This window comes from Ostrea edulis, chromosome 6, assembly GCF_947568905.1.
Source record: "Ostrea edulis chromosome 6, xbOstEdul1.1, whole genome shotgun sequence".
NCBI lineage: Eukaryota > Metazoa > Mollusca > Bivalvia > Ostreida > Ostreidae > Ostrea > Ostrea edulis.
Window position 1 is genome coordinate 61,939,889 of NC_079169.1, and position 22,370 is coordinate 61,962,258.

At 34.9% G+C, this 22,370-nt stretch overlaps 2 protein-coding genes and 1 long non-coding RNA gene across 4 annotated transcripts in view; 2 read left to right on the forward strand and 1 right to left on the reverse strand.

Moving 5' to 3' along the window:
* The window catches only part of LOC125645631 (uncharacterized), a 25,197-nt gene extending 17,550 nt beyond the window's left edge, over positions 1–7,647 (forward strand). For both annotated transcript variants that reach the window (XM_048871264.2, XM_048871265.2), the window contains exons 8-9: positions 3,093–4,765; positions 5,803–7,647. In XM_048871264.2, the coding sequence (XP_048727221.2) occupies positions 3,093–4,765; positions 5,803–7,447 (3,318 nt within the window). In that variant the 3' untranslated portion in view covers positions 7,448–7,647. The remainder of the gene's footprint in view (positions 1–3,092; positions 4,766–5,802) is intronic.
* A 1,175-nt stretch (positions 7,648–8,822) lies between these two features.
* Positions 8,823–11,338, reverse strand: LOC130046881 (uncharacterized). Its single transcript, XR_008795933.1, has 2 exons — positions 9,259–11,338; positions 8,823–9,169 (listed from the first exon to the last, which is right to left on the reverse strand). It is a non-coding gene; the product is annotated as an uncharacterized LOC130046881 (long non-coding RNA).
* Positions 11,339–11,394: 56 nt separating this feature from the next.
* LOC125645642 (uncharacterized) lies at positions 11,395–13,306 on the forward strand. The gene is made up of 2 exons (XM_048871285.2): positions 11,395–11,688; positions 12,440–13,306. Exon 2 carries the CDS (start codon positions 12,485–12,487, stop codon positions 13,040–13,042), a length of 558 nt encoding a protein of 185 aa, XP_048727242.1. The 5' UTR covers positions 11,395–11,688; positions 12,440–12,484; the 3' UTR covers positions 13,043–13,306.
* Positions 13,307–22,370: the final 9,064 nt, after the last annotated feature.

Here is a 22,370-nt window from a genome sequence, read left to right on the forward strand (position 1 = left end):
ATGAGTTAAATTGCATAATTTGCATGAAGTGTATAACTTATATAGATTGATATTGTAATGGGAACCAGTTTGTCTATGGCCGTAAAGTGTACTCAGTCTGCCCAAAGCATATATAAATGATAAAATAATACTAAGGATTAGACTTAGCCCACTATTGGTGTAAATTGATTACTGGTATAACTGGTCCTGTTTATTCAACCCAGGTTCTGAGATTCCTAGCTAGATTATGATCAACACCTTGAAATAATTAAGAAGAAAGTTTAAAAGTTTTAACAGTTAATCTATTATAGTTATAATACTGAATATTTTGTAATTGACAACTGTTTCAAATGACAAATAAGTTTTCATAGTGATCTCCAAATGTAAATAATAAAAAAAAAAGAGGTAGAAAACAAATAAAGTTAATTACTGAATAAATAATAACAAATTAAATATAAATTTGATGACAAAAAATAATGATAAATTAATATGGTAAATATATACATGTATGTAAGATATCACAAATAATGGGCGTGGGCTTCCATACAACACCTAATAGACCTAAGTTCACGGTGGACCGCTATGTAAGTAAACTATACAAGTTCACTGTAAATCCTAATAATTACTCAAGGCACAAAAGCGATTTATTTATCACAAATAGCACATTACATATCGAACAGCCCTCGTGTTACCGTAAGTTTGACTCTCAGTCATAAACTTACTCAGGTATGAAATTTGACCTGCAGCTTTACCTGAGCTCAATTCAATGCTCTAAAAATGATTTTTAGGTCATCTGATTATCTCAGATGACCTTTTGTTATGGCGCCCATCTCTGATCAAAATTTGTCAATCAGCATCACTAACTTTTCACATATCATATAAGCAGAATTTTTTTGGATCAAAGTATCCATGGTGAAAGAGATTCAAATTTGTTCAAAAGGGAAACATTTTGTACAAAGGGGATATGATTTAAAAGTAAGAAGTACAGGGTAGTGGCATTAAAATTTTCCTGGGGAAAATAGGGCCATTTATCACCAAACTTAATAGAAAACTTCCTTATATAGATTTGATTCAAGTTTCTTTGCATCGGGGCCCATGGAGCAAAGTGGGGGGGGGGGGAAAGGAAGAGAAAAAATATTTTCCAAGAAGAACATAGATTGATTGGGGTTGATAGCCTGATAGGCATGTATCCTGGTGTATTCAATTTTCATTAATATTTTTTTAATTCAAAAAATTAGGACTGTCTATCTGAGTTGTTTAAGCATGTTTTATTAGATATTCATACAATGCATCAAGCATCAAATCACAGCAAAATTTGGATGCTAGAATCTCTTTTAATCGCAAACAAAACCTTTTTAATCATTCCGAGAGAAAAAAAAAATGAAAAATATGTTTAGAATAATTGAGAGCTTGTATCATTCTTTTCATTTTTGAAAATGCATGAAGCAATGAATTGCTAGGTTTCAGGATGGTACACTTCATGAAGTGTGTTTGTGAGCGCCTTTTAAAAAGGTTTTGAAATGGAAATTTATTATGCCCCTGGAATTGTAGAGGGCATATCGTTTTTGGTCTGTATCTCCATCTGTCTGTCTATGGCAAAAAACTTTGTCATATCTTTTACACCATAAGAGGTAAAGCTTTCAAATTTGGTACATGTATGTATATTCCTTGTGGCAAAACCTTTCCATTGACACCAAAATCTTTGACCTAGTGACCTTAACATTGACATTTGACCTACTTTTTAAATAATTTGAATAAAAGCCATATCTTTCATATTGTAAGAGGTTCTGCTTTTATATTTAGCATGTGCATTTCTTGTAAGAAGACTTCTCCAACAATACCAGATTTTGTGACATTGACCTGGAAATTTTCAAAAAAAAATTAACCTTGGTCATATGAATATCTTTTACACCAGAAGAGTTAGTTTTCATAAATGGCATGTGTATTTCTTGTGGCAAGACCTTTCCATTGACACCAAAATCGTTGACCTGGTAACCTTTACATTAACCTTTGACCTACTTTTAGAAAATTCAAATATAAGTCATATCTTTTAAATCGTAAGAGGTAGAGTTTTTAGCTCATCTGAGCTGAACGCTCAAGTGAGCTTTTCTGATAGCCTGTTGTCCGTCGTCTGTCTGTAAAGTTTTTATATTTTCAACTTCTTCTCCAGAATCACTGGGCTAATTTCATCCAAACTTGGCACAAAGCATCTTGGGTGAAGGGCTTTCAAGTTTGTTCAAATGAAGGGCCATGCCCCCTTCAAAGGGGAGATAATCACAAAAATAGGGTGGGGGTCATTTAAAAATCTTTTAAAGAACCACTGGGCTAGATGATGTGAAATTTACATGAAAGCTTCCTAACATAGCACATATTCAAGTGTGTTAAAATCATGACCCTGGGGGTAGGATGGGGCCACAATAGGGGATCAAAGTTTTACATACTGATATATATAGAGAAAATCTTTCAAAAAAATTTCAAGAACCTTTGGGCCAGAGAAGTTTACATTTACATTAAAGCTTCCTGACGTAGTGCAGATTCAAGTTTTTTAAAATCCTGGTCCCCGGGGTTAGGATGGAACCACAATAGGGGATAAAAATCTTACATACTAATATATAGAAAAAATCTTTAACAATCTTCTTCTCAAGAACCATTGGGCCAAAGAAGTTTACATTTACATGAAAGCCTCCTGACATAATGCAGATTCAAGTTTGTAAAAATCATGGCCTTCGGAGGTAGTTTGGGGTCACAATAGGGATCAAAGTTTTACATGGGAATATATAGGGAAAATCTTTAAATATGGACCAAGGTGCCTCAGGTGAGCGATGTGGCCCATGGGCCTCTTGTTATATTAAGCATATACAATTTTTGTGAGAAGAACCTTTCAAAAATACCAGATTTGGTGACATTGACCAGACCATTGACATAGATTTTGAAAATTTTCGAAAGAAAAAAACCCCAATGTGTTACAGTTCCACTTTGTTGTAATCTGGGGCCATCGGTGTTTCACAAACACACCTTGTTTCTTTGAAAAATCTATGTGCATATAGCTGAAGATATTGCATTTTCCGAATTTGCTCTTTAAGAAATATACCTGAATTTTTTTTCTTGTATAGCCAGTAACAAGAATAAAGCAACCAAAAGAGAAAGGATCTGGGGATCATGCTTATTCAACAAACCAACCAGGTCATACAACTAGTACAGGGACTGCAATTGAAACTCCAGCAGAGGAACAAGAAACTATTACCAACCCTCAAAAGGACACAGACACCGGTACAACAAAGACTTTGATTCATCCAGAAGAGGGAGAGCATGAATATTCTACAAATTCACAGCCTAATCTAAATGTCCTCCAAACACAGGTTAATGATCATGGATATTCAGTTCTCTTGGATGATATTTCAGCTGTTAGATGCAACACTTGTTCATTTACAAGCATGTATTGGAAGCCAATGTCAGATCATATGAGACATCATGGGGCCAAGAGGTACTGCATCAAATGCAATGGCTTCTTCCCCAACAAAGTATTCCCTAATCACAACTGTAGTAGAAGATCCACCTTTAGAACTAGAAAACATATTTGTATGATCTGTTCGCGATTGGCTGACACTGTTTCTGATTTATCCAGACATTATAGAGAAAATCATGGTACAGAAGTAGAGAAACAAAGCCACTGCTGTTCGCTGTACAGGTCTGTCAGATCTCAGAATGTCTTTTCATGTAGAGGATGTGCTGCTGTTGAATATTCAGAGCAGGCCATGCTGTTTCATATCAAGAAAGTTCACATTTGTGCACTCCAAGAAAAGAAGAATCCACATAGTCATCTATTACAGAAAAGGGATCCGACTTGTGTCTGTCCGGTGTGCTGGTTCCATTTTCCAGAGAAAGAACAATTAAATTATCACTTTCAAACATTTCATGTCATCAACTACGGCAATACTCTGGAATGTAGTTTGTGTGATGAGCACTTTTACTCTAGTGACGAGCTGTTTGGTCATTATACCACCCACAAACCGAACATCAAGTATCAGTGTGGAATCTGCATTCAGTACAAAGAACCAATGAAATCGCTGGAAGAAGTACACAATCACAGAAACACAGTACATCCAACAAACAATTTACTGGCCTTACTGTTATGTCCAAAACCACAATGTCAAGAGACTTTTTTTGAAGATATCGATTTGCTTTACCACATAGTCCAACATGAGATAGAAAATAAATACAGTCATACATGCTCAAAATGTGATTTCTGTACCTCTTCAGAGGATGTTCTGTCGAAGCATGAATCAAAATTCCACTACGAACCTGATAGAAGGTGTTATATATGCACAAAGCGATTTGAAAAACCATCAGAGCTTGTGGAACATATCAAAAACCATGATATGGGGCCTGATTCAACTTCCAGTACATTTATATGTGATCGTTGTGGTGAGATGCACACTGACAGGACAAAACACAAGAGACACATGAGTAAGCACAGAGAAAGAGACCGTCAGCAGCCTCAGACTTGTAAGGTGTGTGGCGAAGTTTACCTCAACAACAGAAATTTAGCCAAACATATGTTTAAAAGCCATAAAGATGTTGAACATGATCTGCTGCCAAGTAAATACCCTTGTGCATACTGCGACTACATAAGTTTAAATCGTTTCGATTTCCGTCGTCACATGTCATCTCATAAGAAAGTGAAACCTTTCATGTGCAAAATTTGTGAGAAGAGCTTTGGCAATAAAAAAGATCTTGGGAGGCATGTAAAGTTTCACAAGGAAGGACGAGGAAGCAAGAAATTCAGGTGGGTGTCAATATTGTAAATTTTATAAGATGATTTCAGACAGATATTGTTTAGAAGTATTTGTACTGATTGTACTTTCCCTGTAGTGTAGATAAACTGTGTACATGTATGAAGCCAAGTTTTCAGGATGGGTTCTTCTAATAACTGTTGGGTGTGTTGAGACGAGATAGTTTGCATGCAAAAACAATAGAGCATTTTAATGAAACACAAAAACAGGTGTCATGGTTCTTGTTTTTATGTAAGGGTTAGTTCATCTTTTTATACTAAAGAACTGGAATGCCATTAAAGCAGACAATAGTTGGTTTAAAAATAGATTTACCTTTTCTTATCACATTTTGTGTCTGACATTGATCAATCCGTCTGTAAACTTTTCACATTTTCAACTTCTTTTCAAGAACCACAGTCTAATTTCAATCACACTTGTCACAAAGCATGCTTGGGTAAAGAGGATTTAAGTTTGTTCAAATGAAGAACCACATCCTTTTTCATTGGGAGATAAATAAGAATTATGGGTAGTGAAAATTTTGTGGCATCTATTAAAAATCTTTTCAAGAACCACTGGGCCAAAAAAGATAAAACTTCTATAGTGGAGATTCGAAATTGTTCAAATCATGGTCCCTGAGGTTGGGTGTGTGGGGAGGGGCAAATTTGATGTGAGAATACATGTATATTGGAAAAAATGCTTCAAATTCTTCTTCATTAGTCATCAGTATTCTTCAGAGCAGCTTTAATGTTATGTACATGTTAATTTAGATGTGTACAGAATTTACATGTGCCATTTTACCAGAAACCTGGCCAGGCTTGGATTTCTCATAAATTTTTCCAACTCAAGTTCAAGTTTTCTTTTATTAAGCGGTCAAGTCAAATTTTGAGTAAATTTTCAGTCTTAAGTTCAAGTTTCGACTTAAGCTTATTTCGAGAAAGCCAGGCTTTGTTTTGCATTTAAAATACTGAATGGTGTGGCCCATTTTCTCTCATTTACTTAAGTTATGGCATTAATAGTCACATGTTCATTTAAAAAAAATCTTTTTACACAGGTGCTTTGCATGTCACATTGATAGAGATACTACTAGAATGAAGACTCACCTGCATACTGAAGGCCATAATATGAATTGTAAATTGGCAGGCATAGATGTCCAAGATTACAATGATGACCTGTTGAAGGTGATTCCAGGCAAATTAGAGGCTCTAAGACTGCCTGTAAAATCTAGATTTGCAATGAATTATTTTGACCAATGTCGGAAAGTCCATGAGAAGCACTGTGAGAGAGCAGCAAATCTTATTACTGAAGAAAAGTCCTATACAGTTTTAACTCCAGAGGGTACTGAGATTCAAATTGATATGCCGTCGAGAAATCCCAAGTGTGAGGAGTGTGGATTGTTGTTTAAGACTGCTGATAACCTAGAGGAGCACAACGAACATGTCCGACTCCTGAATAACGCTTCCACAAGAAACGAATATATCTGCAAGGTTTGTAACATTCATCTGTTCGACAAAATAGGCGTGGCCAAGCATGTCACCTCGGAGGAGCACATTGAAAAGTGTCGCAGTCAAGAGATTAACCCTGAAGACATGTTGATGCGATATAACATACCCAAAGAGACATACTCAAAGAAGAGAAAAGACTTTTCAGTAACTGGATATAGATGCAAGATATGTGATGTGTTTTTCCCCACAAAGATGAGCAAGGTTATTCACATTGAGAAGGAAATTCACGTCCAGAAATGCCGAGAGCTTGGGTTAGATCCTGCTGGTGATCATTTTGAAGACTCTAGTACAGACAAAAAGAAAAAGGAGAAGTCCAAGAAAGGAAATCAAAACGTCATCATGAACAGAATTGAAAAAGCAATGAAGAAGAAGAAACTGCAACATGCCACCATAGATCTCTTGGGAGTTCAAGTGCCAAGAAATCTTTCGTTTAGTTGTCTCGTGTGCAGTGTGATATTACAAAACAGGACTCAAGGCATCGATCATCTCAACACACCAATGCACATAACAAACTGTGTCAGTAAAGGAATTAAATCTGCTGCTTGTAATCTCAAAGTAAGGGCATCTGATGTCCCTGGTGTGGTTGGCAAGTCAATATCAGAACTACTGGGAATCGCATCAGATGCCGTTTTCCCCCTTTCTGAAACTGAAAAAACTGTTTACATGCGCCAAATACGGGAGTCAGAAACGACAAAGACTCCATCAAACACTTCAAACGTTACGTACCGGGTCGTGAAAATTAAACCTCAGTCTGTAGATCCTCTTGTCGTAGCAACAGAATGGTCTGACCCCAACTCGGAGACACCTCAACAATCATGTACCTTAGCAACAAGCATGTCCCCATACGTCACTGGGGTACCTTCCACTTCATACAAATCACAAGAATCTCATTCGGAATCGAACTCTGTGCTTTTTGACAACACAGTATTGATGGATCAAAAGCATGCAGTATCCACATCAACTGTGTCGCTTACAAGTAGTATTCTAAACGTACCAAAGGACACGGAGGAAAATCCATTGAGATATCAAATCATTCTGCATCCAGCCAACAATCAAATACAACAGACAATTGTTGAAAGTGAACCAGAAATGGCAGTAAGCCAGATTTTGTTTCATGATGAGAACGTTGTCGAGATATCAGAGAACATGGAATTTTCCGATATCAATGCAAATGCGTTAGGTCATTCACAATAAGTAGTCTAGAACTCCATTTGCAATTTATGTTATTGTTACATGTGTTAGGCGTTTGTTTTAAAATGTTGTTTAAGATCGTTTCTATTACAAGTGATGATAAAATTTGTTTGATTTAAAAAAAAAAATTGTATCTCATGCTGCAAGTTAAAAAGACATTGATAAGTATATGATTAAAGCACTTAACATTTCATATGCTTCTATTGATGGTTAAATTACTATTTATTAATGCCATTACAACAGGAAATACTGATGACAGGTTCAAGGGCGGATTCAGAAGAGGTTTGATCTCCTTTTTTGAGTAGACATGCAGACTGAATAAGCAAAGTGGTACTAACCAATATCCAATTGCCCTCTAATAGAGTATAATAGTTCTTCATTGTTTGCTGGATCAAAGAACACCGTGGACCATCGTGACCCATGTTGAAAAGATTCAGTAACGCATGGGTTCCAGATTTTTGAAGCGATCGGTATATTTATTTTTCTCAACAACAACAAAACCCAGCATAAACGATTGTTTTCTTTGTCTAAAACATACCTCACGGAAGGCATAGCCGTATTAAGAAACAGAATGTACCCCATACATTGAATGAAAGTAGTTACTTTTCTCAAACACTCGTGTTTAATATCGAGTACCTAAAAAAATTCGCACGGATGTTTGTTTCATGAGCTGAATTTAAGATTTGAAATAATTTGAGAAAGAACTATGATAATGTGTCACAAGAATATAAAAAAAAAAAGCATCCAAATTCTTAATAAATTGGGGTTCATAATAGTCTTTATTTTGACGAAATGCTTAAAAATGAAAACGCAGGTGAAAAGATGGAAGATGCAGCGTTACCAACGTGGAAAGGTATCAGATATTCCCATACTGATTAATATCATCTAGTAAATTCACAATTTTAAGTTTTTCTGTCTCGTATTCTGATTTATGGAATGAATCTATTTTTCTTTTCGTAGCGCATGATACAATGTACATAAGTTTCCCTTCCATTGTAAATAATTGCTACAAATAAGATGAATTCTGGGTACATGTATAATGTGCAAGTACATCTTTTAGAGGATGTCAAGGAGCGATATTTTTTTTTTTTTAATCTTAGCCATACTTTAAATCGGAGAGAAATCCAACATACAATAACTTCTAGGAGCTTAGCTGTAATATATTTACATTTGCAACTGTTTTCTCCTACATAACACTATTACAAGCAATACGTATTTATTTCTGGGGTCTACTACGGGGTCAACAGAGGTCACGGCTGTGCGTATGAACATTTGTTAAAAGTAGGTAACAGGTACTACTTTTACTAAGGCAATACACATCTAGCAATCGCTCTCACTTACTACAGAAATCTTTCAATAGATGAAATCAACACCACAAAATGTATTTACGGTTTTATTTGTATTCCAAGCAGTGGACTTTCATCAATAATTGATAAAATCATAACTGTAAACAATGTCTTTAGTTACTAGCCTACTAGGCCTAATGTATGTCTAAAATTTCGTCTGCTACTTCACCTTGGTCATCGGTGATGCGGAATTGTACCTACTGCTAGACGATGACATTAGGCTTTAGCAAAAAGGTCGTTCACAGGATGTATGGCCGATAAGTCGTCAAAGTGCATTAAGACCTACACACCACACTGCTTCCGTGCCACAGCAGCCATAGTGCTTGATGTCGGTTTCCAAGTTTATGTCGGGACATCGAAGCGAGGCGTCGTTAACAACCTATTACAAAAAATTATTGAGTCAAAAGAAGCGTTCAGTGAGCTCATGTCTATCAATAATTACATATCCAAATCCAAACCGTCCCTTACCTTCGTGCAGTTCCACATTCTCTGCGATGTTCAGTTCTTTCCGGAGATTCATCTGAGCTGCGTCCTCTGTCGAGCTGTCCTGTCTATAAATAATTTGCCTACACCTGACGACTGCCGCCCTGTTCTTCATGTTCCTCCATCTCAGTCTTCTGTTAACTCCGTAATATCCACAGAATATCTTTCAAAGTCGGTCTTCAACGTCTTCACTTTTCAAAAGTCAAAGCGCATCACAACTCTAAGTGTAACACTGCGCATCCCCGTTTAAATCATAATTCCCCCACCCCCTAAAATTAGACACATGGAAGAGTTTTCCATTATATACTCCCGAGTTAATGTATAAGTATATGTTGATATACTTGCTTTCTAGCGTCTTAATAATTAAAACAGTTCTTCATTTTATAGAACTTTGTTTTGTGTTGTCGTCATTTTGAACATCTATGACGCTTCGTTGTGGACGTCAACAATTTGAAATGTATGGAAACGTGTTGTTAACACAATTCAGCAATGTTACCGACCAAAAATGTAAATATAAGTAATAAGATATCATTTTAAAATATTTATCGGGATATAAATACGGGTTGCTACATGGTCAAATTTTCCATAAAGCCCTTCGGGCTTTATGGAATTTGATCACGTGACCAACCCGTATTTATATCCCGATAAATATTTTTAAATGATACCTTATTTCTTAAATATTCACTAACATAAAAGTCGCTGGGCTTTACCAATGAATATTCACTAACATAAAAGTCGCTGAGCTTTACCAATGAATATTCACTGACATAAAAGTCGCTGAGCTTTACCAATGAATATCACCAACATAAAAGTCGCTGGGCTTTACCAATGAATATTCACTAACATAAAAGTCGCTGGGCTTTACCAATGAATATTCACCAACATAAAAGTCGCTGTAACAGATAGTACCATGTCAAAGTCATGTGACACTAGCTCACGTGAGGTAAAAGTCCTCCTGCATGAAAATTTTAACATTGGAATTCAGCGCAGAGTCATTTTAATTAAGTGCTTCTCCTTTATAGAATGTAAACATGGTTTTAATTAGTGCTTCTCCTTTATAGAATGTAAACATGATTTTAATTAAGTGCTTCTCCTTTATAGAATGTAAACATGATTTTAATTAAGTGCTTCTCCTTTATAGAATATAAACACGATAAGACAGCTGTAGAGATTTTCTATGCGTGTTGCAGACCCAAAGATGAAAAATCATGTTTCAAACGTCTCGAAGAATCCCTCGAAAGCTAGTTTAACGTATTTTTGTTGAAAATAGCGAAGTTGCTCGGTCTCATTGCGATATTTTATCAGAAATGGCACATTCTTATTTATGCTTCATTTCAATTATTGAATCGGGAGGATTTTCCCAATAGGTCTGAAATATTTCCTTATGGAATCATATTAATCTCGAAAATGATATATCGAATGTTCTGGGAGGAAATTCCAATCTAATTAGATTGGGTTTTTTCGATAGACATATCATTATCAATCACGAAAAAAAAAAATTCGTTTTGACTATTTCAAGTTTGACCTAGCTGCTGTTATTTTTCTTTGTAAAACACAGTTTTATTTTATTTTATTTTTTCATTTTACGCCTGCAAGAGTTCATAGCCTGATATGTACATGTATAATTGTATTTATATACAGCACGGTAGTTGCCGAATTGATAGAATTTACCGAATTTTCTATGTTTATCTTAATGCACTTCAGCATTACATGCACGTGTCAACATAGACCAAGAAACTGCAGCTTTTTCTTGTCATTACAGTAGGAACCACTCAGTGATAACGCGGTAATCTTTGGCCTCTATCGGATTAGGATTCCCGGTAATGTCACTGGCATTTAAGGAGGTATGCTACACCAGAGATATTTGATGTGGTTGAAAAGTAGAGGATATATATATATACAACAATAGTTTGAAATTGAAAACTTTCAAATTTGCTTTGATTATAGTTTGTTTTGTTTTTAAAAAATGCAGTTTTATTAGAAAGTAATCTGAAAAAAATTTAAAACCCTTGAGCACTGCACTCTAATTCGCACAGTCGACGTGCTACATGTATAACCTTATCTGAGCAACTCAGCTAGGAAGTAATAAGTAATATTTGAAATGAATTGACAAATATAGCTGATATCTATATTTTCATTCATGTTTTGAAAGGAAGTCAGCCATAATGACGATGTAAAGTACCTCCTTAAATCACACACAAGGTGAATAATCACTGATTTGTTTGTTTCGTTAAATTGTTGTTTACGTTAGCGGGAATTCAAGTAGAACGCATGTAGATATATTGCCTTATTGTCCACATCCGGAACAAATATGTTTATTGCGAAATGTAGACCTGAAAAAGTTTAGTTAACTGCGTCAATCACCATGATTCTTTGGAGTATTCATCGATCTATGGATATTGCAACACCTAACACGTAAGTGCTTTATTTCATTATATTTCATCAAGTAAAATTTAAATCACAACTAGGAATTATTTATCGTGGAGGTATGTGTATTTGGTTGTTGATTTTTATATCAGTTCTATATAGGTAAACACATGCATATAGAATCAAGGTGACCTAGAAATTTATGGTTTGTGCATTATGATTATTGTAAATTTAATGAAATTCTTGATACATTGCTAAATTAGGTCTTGCCACGTGTGTCGCATTTTGATGCAGGTTTTTTTGGTTTTATGAGCATATTTTTTCCCATTTTGAAAAATAATGCATCTATATTCAATACATGTGATGTCCCGCATTCCGTCATCTAAGGGTGAGAATGGCGTCGCCTTTTTTAAAAGATGTGTAGGTAAGATCAATGGTACAGGTCTGATAGAAGCTGTGATTTATTCATTTCTTGTTGGCAGGTTCTTCATAAATCCATACTTAAGTGGGTTAATTGAGAATTTTATTTTTACTCGTGCACATTTGATAGTGGTTCACGGGAGAGTGTTAGTGCCTGAATATCACGCCTGACTCGTAATTATAGATTTACTTTAATCATAAGTTGTATAGTACAGTATTCATATAATTGTTGTTTTTGCTGAACACTAAGTGTAGATTGCAATCTTCATATGCGCTTCGGTGTGTGATCTCCTAAATACATACTCTTCGGTATTAATTCCTGCAGAGCATTTTGTCGCTATACAAAACCTCACAATCAATTTCTCCTCTTGTTCTGCAGCTGCTCCAGGTCTCAGTGTTAGTTGCATTGCTGTGAAACCCGAGTATGAGCTTGAAGAAAAAACAGGTGGATTGTGTGAAACAACAAGCGATGAACATTTTATCGATGATGAGGAGACAAGATGATAAATTAGAAGACAAATTGAAAAAATTCGTTAAAAAGGATAAAGCCACGGCTAGAAGGACTCTTGAGACGGATGTGGACGGGTGGACGCCTGTCCACGCATGTGCATTAAAAGGAAGCAAACATCTTCTGAAAGTCATGATTAGTGCTGGAATCGATGTGAATTTTCGAATGGGACAACCCGAGGGACTTCCTGGGGGTTGTGCCTTACTTCACATAGCAGCTTACAGGGGAGATGTTAAAATATGTAAATATCTGATATCTCGTGGTGCTCTGGTGGATATCGAAGACAATTATAACAGGACTCCGTTATATTACGCATTTAAAAAGCAACATTCTCGAGTTATCGAGTTACTGAAACAGAAAGGTGGTGAACTGACAGTGGAGAATAATGAAACAGAAACAATGATGGTGGACGAATGCCCCACACCGCAGCCCACGACACTAGGCTTTTGTTTCTTTACACATTTCAAAAGTTGAATTGGCTGTGTTTCATATTATGTTAATATCGTATTGCATAAAATTGATGGTGGATTTTTATTTTTATGAATGCAGTCACCAGGAGCTTCATGCATTTTGTGATACGGATACGATCAAGGTCATTTTAAACTTCTGTCCAGAGAGGATATTGAAAGTGTATGTTATAAATCACGGATCCTGTTTATCATTTCACAGAAAAGCCATTGATTTTTCAGGATGTCTCCAAATATGAATCCACAAGGGTTATTAAACTGATTAAATTTAGGATGAGTTGATTGATTTTTGCTGCTGACGTACTTTAGATTCAACAAATTAATTATAGACCAAAGGCTTCATTTTAAAACGCAACTCTCTAGAAAATTTTATTCTTTTTATCATAATCAGCATGTTCAATATCAACCCCGTAAATATGGGTGTATCGGTGTTCTAATATCAGGAACTGCTAGGTTTCCCCCCGTAAATATGGGTGTATCGGTGTTCTAATACTAAGAACTGCTTAGTTTTTCCCCGTAACTATGGGTGTATCGATGTTCTAATACTAGGAACTGCTAGGTTTTCCCCCGAAAGCAAAAGTACGTCTGATGTGACGAGAATTATATGTCTGACCTTTCTCTGACACCCGCAATGTTCTGCTTCATGTCAAACTTGTATGTTGTTGGTCAATGTACGCGTGCACATATTCCTTATTCTTTCAACTGCAGGCACATAAAATCAAGAGGGGGCTTGCCGCGTTTTTGGACAACGTTCATTTTCTATTATTTTTACATGCAAAGTTAGTTATTTTCACATGCAAAGTAAGATATATTGGGTGACTGACACCCCTCCCTCTTTTTAGCTCACATGAGCCGAAGGCTCTGTTGAGTTTTTCTTATCATAACTTCCCGTTGTCTGTCGTAAACTTTTCACATTTTCATCTTCTTCTCCGGAACCACTTGACCAATTTCAAGCAAACTTGTCACAAATCATGCTAAGGTGAAGTTTGTTCAAATGAGGGGCAACGCCCTTCTCTAAGGGAGATAATATTGAAAATACACTGATCTTCTCTAGAACCAGCAGGCCAATTTCAATCAAACTTGGTACAAATCATCCTTGGATGAAGGGGATTCAAGTTTATTCAAATGAAAGTCCACCACCTTCAAAGGGGAGATAATCACAAAAATAGGGTAGGGTCAATTAAAAATTATATCAAGAACCACTGAACCAGAAAAGTTCAAATTTACATGGAAACTTCCTGACATAGTGCAGATTCAAGTTTGTTAAGAAATAATGATGTTTTCTAATTTCTGTTATGGTTCGGTTGCTAAACGTGAAGAATTGTGAAGTCAATTTCTCCGGCTGCCACCCCCCCCCCCCCCTTGAAAAACGATTAGCACTACGTGACTGAATTAATATGCTGTGTGTAGCAGCTTCTGGTTGAGAAGTATTTGTAACTTTAATAAGGGAGGGGGATAAATAAAACAAAATGATTGAATTCAAAACCTGATCGTCATGAACGCAAGACATCGCTAGTACCTGGAAATTCTATGGGATCACAATGACTCTATCATATAGACGCGTTCCAATCATGTAGCTCATGCTACTCGGTTAAAAGTGTAGCTATGTTAATTTTTGCTTGTTATCATAGAAATACCTGTGTCTGTCCGTCTCTCAAGCTTCGAAGTTCAAATGAGGATTTTGATAATTTAGAATTTTCTCAAAACTCCTAAATTTATGCACTAAACTGTAGGTAAAATGTGAGAAAAATAATCCTTCATTATTTACTCGTGTGGGATAGGGAAATTCCACCTCTGGAACAAGGTTCGCTGTCTAGGACTCGGCAAAGCCTCGTCCTAGACTGTGAATCTTGTCCCCTCGGTGGAATTTCCCTATCCCACACTCGTACTAATGAAGGATTCTATTATTCTCTCATTTCATATTGATAATTTGATCACATGAAGACTGAGAACTATATTATTGGAAATATGAAGACATGTGACAATCAGCGGAGTTCGGTGGAATTATAGGAACTTAATGCGGATACGTAAACAGAGGTTTACTTAAATCTTAACTTAACAGTCTCCAAAGGGATTTGAACCCATTCTAAGACGGTAAGATTCTCTGACATTACCGATCGATCCCTTGTTGACAACACTCTGCACCTATCGATTACACCAGATTGCCCATAAAAACTGTTAATCAACTTGGCATGCAATGCACATTGAATCGTAACATACATTTTCAGAGTTTTCAAAAAATGTAGACTGTCAATACTTTTTCATTATGATTAATTACCATTCTGATAATTTGACACAACTTCAGGTTATAAGCTAGTTTTGTTTGACGCCTGAGCATCCATCGCTTCTTTGTGTTAAAGTTGCAGCTCAGAGACATGGACGGACGGGAAAAGGTTATTCCTAATGTGTGTGTGTGGGGGGGGGGGGGCTATTAAAAACACATCGCACACAAAGTACCGCGGTATTTGATAATACTGAATGCTGGGAATTCAGTGTTCTTGATATTTACTTTACCCAGTGTTTCATTTTCGAACTCTGTGCTGCATAATTTCATACTTTCAAGGCACTACATGGATTAGCTTCAGAATACATCCAGGTACAAGTTCAAGTCTACCGTCCTCAGCGGACACTTCGGTCTGACGGTTCGATGTGTCCTCATCAACTCTGTGGAACTGCCTCCCGCTGGATCTTCGATGATTCATTAGCTGTTTTTAAAAATAAACATATCTTTTTAAATTTGCATTTAATTTCTAATTCGATATTTATGTAAACAGTAATATAGTGTAGATAAATAATAAGCCTTGTAAAGGTTTGTCCATTCGTTAAATGCAATTATTGTTCTTTGGTTTAGTTTGTTTTAAATATAAAGCGCTTTAGGGCATTTGTGTTGATTAGATGAAGCGCCATCTAAATATACAATGATAATGAATTGAAGTATTTAGATAACAGATATCTATGGCAAGCCCTTTTACTATTTATTCGTAAAATAAGATATATATCTCTTTAAATAAGAGAGATATCTCTTTATACTAGAGAGATATATCTATTGGTTGTAGAGATATCTCTGTAAGTTTGAGAGATATCTTTTTACGCTAGGGAGATATCTCTATAACTAAAAGAGATGTCTCTTTCAACCAAAGAGATATCTCCTTAACTAAAAAAGATATCTCTTTAAAACAAAAGAGGTATCTCTTTACGCTAGGGAGATATCTCTTTCTCTTTGAGGGATATTTCTTAAAACTAAAGAGATATCTCTCAAAGAGAAAGAGATATATCTCTAGCGTAAAGAGAATATCTCTCTATCAATGTAAAAAGAGATATCTCTTTAAGTTAGAGAGATATCTCTTTAAATTTTCAAAAAGAGATATCTCTTTAACTTGAAGAGATATCTCTTTAAATTCCCCCCCCCCCCCCCCCCCCGGTGATCATTGTGACTTCTCCCTGTTGCATCGCCATCAATATGATGTAACCATATTTTTTAAATCAATTAAAATACTTCTAGTGTAAAAATGACGGACAAGAATGAAGAGGTGGTTGGGAAAATATAATTTGGCATAACTGTGAATGTAAATTCAGTCTAGCTCACATATTTCATCAATTTATTGTCTTTGTTTTTTTCTTTTGGGTTACCTGTATACACTTCACATGCGGTAAACACAAAATCTCTCGGGATTGCAGCCATCATGGTAAGATTTGCTTTGGTGGGCTTCCGAATTAAGGAGAAATCCTTAAGTATTCAAACTAATAGAAAAATTGGAAAGAGATATATCTTTTTCTTTGAGAGATATCTCTTTTTCAACGATTAAAGATATATCTCTTATACTTTGAGAGATATCTCTCTAGGAATTCTTAGAGAGATATATCTTTAAGGGAAGGAGATATCTCTCAAAGTAAAAGAGATATATCTCAGAGTAAAAGAGATATATCTTTAAGTGAAAGAGATATCCCTCAAATTGAAAGAGATATCTCTCTAATTGAAAGAGATATCTCTTAAAGTATATGAGATATTTCTTTAAGTGATATATACATATCTCAAAATGAAAGAGATATCTCTTTAAGTGTAAGAGATATCTCTAAAAGTAAAAGACATCTCTTTCTAAGTGAAAAAGATATCTCTCTGAGTGAAATAGATATTTCTCTAAGTGAAAAAGATATCTCTTTTTAGAGAGATATCTCTTAAATTTAAAAGATATCTCTCATTTTAAGGAGATATCTTATTTTTCGAATAAATAGTAAAAGGGATAGATGTCGCTAAGTATATTCGCCCTGTGCTACACTGTTCTCTACATTGCAGGGACTCATTTTACAAAAGGTCTTACGATTTAAGACCAAAAGAACTTTTTACAATTTAATTTAATGCTGCACTTTTTTAAAGAGTTAATTCGTGCATATCTAAAGAATAGCATACAATAATTACATAAAACCATATTTTCACAACCTTTTAACGGAAATAGAAATATGTTAAACGTTAGATTGATTCTAGTGGGAAGACCTTTTGTAAAGCGTAGGAGGAGGGGGTATTAAAGGGGCATGGACATGATTTTAGCTTGACATTTTCAAATCTTATTTTTCCATTAAACTTTTCAGCTCAATTGTGTCCATGCCCCTTTAAGGAAGTTAAGATAGTTTCTTGAGATAGTACCCATAGGGAGCATGTTTAAAGTGGAGTCTAACAAAAGGTGGAGGACCAAAACATACTTCGAAAAGTGGGCGGGGCCCCATATATTGATATTGCTGACATGTCTGTCTGCAGGTAAATGTAAGTAATATCTCACATTCGATAATTTGTTACTTCGGTGTGATAATCCACGATTATAAGCGAATGGATTTGCACTTTTACAGATTACAATACTCACTTCGATTCTTAAAATTTTGTTGTTGTTTTTGGGGTTTTTTCCCCCCAAAGTTTCAAGATTTTTATTTATGAAACAAGACAAAACATATACAAATATACAAAACAAAGGAAATACATGTATAAGATACAATGTGTATAAGATATGGTTAGTATTTTACCATGAAATAAAAATAGATACAGAATATGTCAAACAATTGTAGTTATTAATTTACATCAACATAATTTCAAGTGAAGGAATAATAATGCGTATGAAACATATTTGGAACAGTGTATGTATAATAAAGATAAGTTGTTGGGTTTTTTTCCCAAAAACACCACTCTGCCACAATGAGTCCACACATATCACGACAGTTCATATCCGACTCATTGGGCAGCTCTATTAGAGGACAGGACCCTCTGAATGGTGGCTTTAGATACAACACAAGTATTTATAATACACAGATATACACATGTATACATACATATGGACAGATGCATATATACATATAATAGCAGTAGTAACAATGTTTGAATTGTATATGTTAAAAAGTTTGATATAAAGAATTTCATAGTATAACTATAGATTGGATACAAAATTTTGAAAAAAGTTTCTGTTCTTTGGTTTAATATAAAAACCCGAGAACTTGACAGTGCGATCTCAAGTATTCCTTGATGGAACGAATTACAAAATTACTTGTCTCATCAACCTGTACAACTCTACAATACATCTTACATTTATAAATTCTTAATGCAATAAAAGAAAGAAAATAGTTATATATCTTTAGCAATTCAGAATTATCTAAATAAAACCCAACAGCAATATGTTTCCAAGTAATTGTGAAATTAATACAGATACTTGCGATCTTCCATATATGTTGTACATTAAAACAATAAAGTGTTTTGTGTTTTTGATTTCATTTCTACACAGTTTACACTTATTTGTTACAGCGTTGTTCCATTTGCTAATAAGGAAATTATTACTCAATAAGTTGTGTATTAGATTATAATTAAGTTCTACTAAGGATTTGTCTTCAATGTATTTAACTTTCAATAAAAATATTGATTCCCGTTCCTTTTTATCTGTTATTTGGAACTGTCTACATACTTAACTTTGTTAGCGAGGTTTTTTTTGGAATTTATGTTTTATCAAAGTAGAGTAGAAAATTTTAGTTTTATGTTGTAAACATAAATTTTTATCTATATTTTTGGTTTTGATGTAGGGAAGTTTTAAAAAATCATATCCGAGTTAAATTTAAAAAAAAATATATGTTGTATCATCATATACTCGCATAGCCAGTTCGTTTTCTTAGTAAGACAATCATAAATTTGTTTACCTGGTTTTAATAACCCATCCTCATTAACAATAACTTTAACATATAAAATTCCACTTTTTATCCAATCATCAAAACATATTGATTTACCTTTGAAGAGAAAATTTGCATTTGACCATATTGGTTGTAGAAGGAATTTTTCAGTGGAGTTAAGAGTTTGGTTTGTGTTGTCTTGACAAAGGTTGAAACAAGAAAACGCCTGTTTATAAAACACTGGAAAATCTTTAAGAATGCCATAATTGTTAGTTGATGTTTCAGAAGTCTTAGCTAAATAATCAATGTCAAGATTTAAAGTTTTGCAGAAACTTTCAGCATATTTTTTAATGATATGAATACTTGTAATAAGGCGTGGAATCCACATGGCTTTTAGGGCTTTAAGTTTAGACTCTGTATTGACTACACCTATCCCTCCATCTTTAACATTTCCTATCAATGTGTTCCTTTTGATTCTATCTTTTTTATTCCATAAAAAATTATATATCAACCTATTGATGTCTTTTATAAACTTAGGATCGTGTAATTCTAAAATGCTTGCAGCACAAGTCAATTTTAATAAAGCCAATGAGTTAATGATTGTAAATTTTCCAATTAATGATAGTTTTCTTCTTTTCCATGATTCAAATAACATTTTAATTTCGTGATATATTTTCATCCAGTTTTTATTGTAACATTCAATCTTATCCTGACCTACATAGATACCTAAACATTTTACGGCTTTCTTAGTTACCTTTATTCCCTCTACTGTTTCAAGCTAGTTTTTCATGTTTCCGAGTAAAATACATTCTGTTTTTGTGAAATTTATTTTTGACCCTGCTAATTCACAGAAACTATTAATGGTGTTTATTGCATGTTTTAGAGAATCGGTATCACTTAAAGACAGTGTCATGTCGTCTGCATGTTGAATAAAGTATTTTTATCCAATTAATAAAATTAATTCCAAAATTAAATGTTTTGAACAGAACTCAACTGAATCGAATGCTTTCTCAAAGTCGAAAAATAATAATAAGTAATCAAATAGATTTTTAAAATTAAAATAAGATAAGCAAACACATACACAGACACCCAAAAATACCTGTATGTAATACCATGATTCGGAAAAGCTCTTCAGATCGCAGTCAAAGATATACATTATATTATATGATAATCTTTGACCGCATAATTTATTTCAGTGGATGAAAAGAAATTCCACTTTCCAAAATTCCTTGGTTCCATTTCGTCACAGGAATTCATGTGGTGAGGTATGCTCTTTATCCTGTCCTAAGTCAAGAGAGATTGAATAATGGTCTCAAGGCGAACAAATTCTTATCGTGACCCTCTGACCAAAAATGACAAGACGATGTATCGTTCTTTTACTCGTTTCATGTAAGAAATGAAAAGAGGGTTTTCTTAAATTCAAGCATACCAAAAGCTTACTTTTTAGAATCTGCTCAAGCGATATTCTTATTTTTAATTGTTCTAATGATTTTTTTTAAATTATTGTTTTAGTGACGAGTTGCCTGTGCTCAGTAATCAGGAGAACTGGTAAGAAATTTTAAAACATATTTCTTATTTAAAATAATTGTTAAACTAATCAAGTTTTTGAAAGTGATTTGTTCTGTTTGCTCTTACATGCGATTGTAAAGCAAGATATGGTATTCTAAATCTTACCTACAGATGAAGATCCAATTATCCTTAGGGAGTCAGTTTCCAGAGGTGACCTCTCTCTCTCTCTCTCTCTCTCTCTCTCTCTCTCTCTCTCTCTCTCAATTTCACTACGAATACCAAAAAAAAAAAAAAAAAAAAATGGGGGAAATTATCATAAAGTACGACGAAATCAAATAACTTTGCTGCATGTTTTGATTAAGAGCATCACTATTATATTTTACAGGTAAATTGTTTCTCATGCGCCCGGCATAGATATATCTTCTCGTGCGCCATTATGTCATGGACTCGAGACATTTTATCTCGTGTCCAGCATATTGTGAACGCTCAACATAATATCCGATGCGCTCGAATTCTCATCGAGTGCACTCAAACATATTATTTTGTACACTTGACTTATTATCTTGTGGGCTAAGAACAATACCGTATTGGATGTTAGATTAAATAATATGTCGCGCACTTTGGAAGGAACTGATTCACGACCCAGCCACCCACCCCCACCCAGATTGGGGCATGTTATTGTTTTGTGTTAAAAACGTATGACTTTTGAACACTTTACACGACCATTCCTCACGATAAATTAAACACTAGACTTTTTGACATCATAGACAGTTGCTTCTTCAACAAAAATGGAAAACGGAGATATCCATACCTAATGATCAGTCATCCAAAATATTACTTAGTTAAACACCACTCTGATTCCACACACAAGTACTCTGAAGTTGAAATTAAAACAATGCTGCAGTCCCTCATTGATAATATCTTCGTAGTCTTTGGTGATCAGGTCTTCCAACAGTCTGTTGGAATTCCCATGGGCACGAATTGTGCTCCTTTGTTAGCTGATCCGTTTTTATATTCTTATGACGCAGAATTTATTTTCAAAAACTTCTACTTGAGAAGAAAAAATACCTTTCTGTGGCCTTCAATGTGACATTTAGATATATCGACGACGTTTTATCTATTAACAATAATAATTCTCATTCATATGTTGATTCGATATGTCCCTGTGAATTCGAGAGAGAAAAAGACACCACAAAGTCATCCTCTTCTGCTTCATACTTTTCATTTTTTTTAAAGTAGATTTTAACAGCAGACTAACCACTCAACTATATGGCAAACGGGATGATTTCAGCTACTTCCCATATTTATGCAGCAATATTCCATTATCACCTGTATATGATGTTTATATCTCTCAACTGATTCGATAAGCAAACGCTTGTTCTGCGTGTGATCAGTCTTTAAATCGAGACAGGCTACTGACAAACAAGTTGATGGTGCTGGGGTCTCAACAGTCTCGTTTAAAATTAGAATTTCGCAAATTCTATGGTCGTTATAATGATCTAATTTGCCAATACAACCTATCAATGGGTCAAATGCTGTCTTACATGTTTCATACCGATTGTTAGGCCGTTCTTGGCACACTGATTTTGACTCTGTTTACCTGATCAAGATATAGGGCTCATGGTGGGTGTGACCGGTCGAAAGGGGATGCATACTCCTCCTAGGCACCTGATCCCACCTTTGGTATA

Bases quoted from the DNA above. Each gene is read 5' to 3' on its own strand.
- LOC125645642 (XM_048871285.2), top strand. From the start codon at position 12,485: ATGAGCTTGAAGAAAAAACAGGTGGATTGTGTGAAACAACAAGCGATG.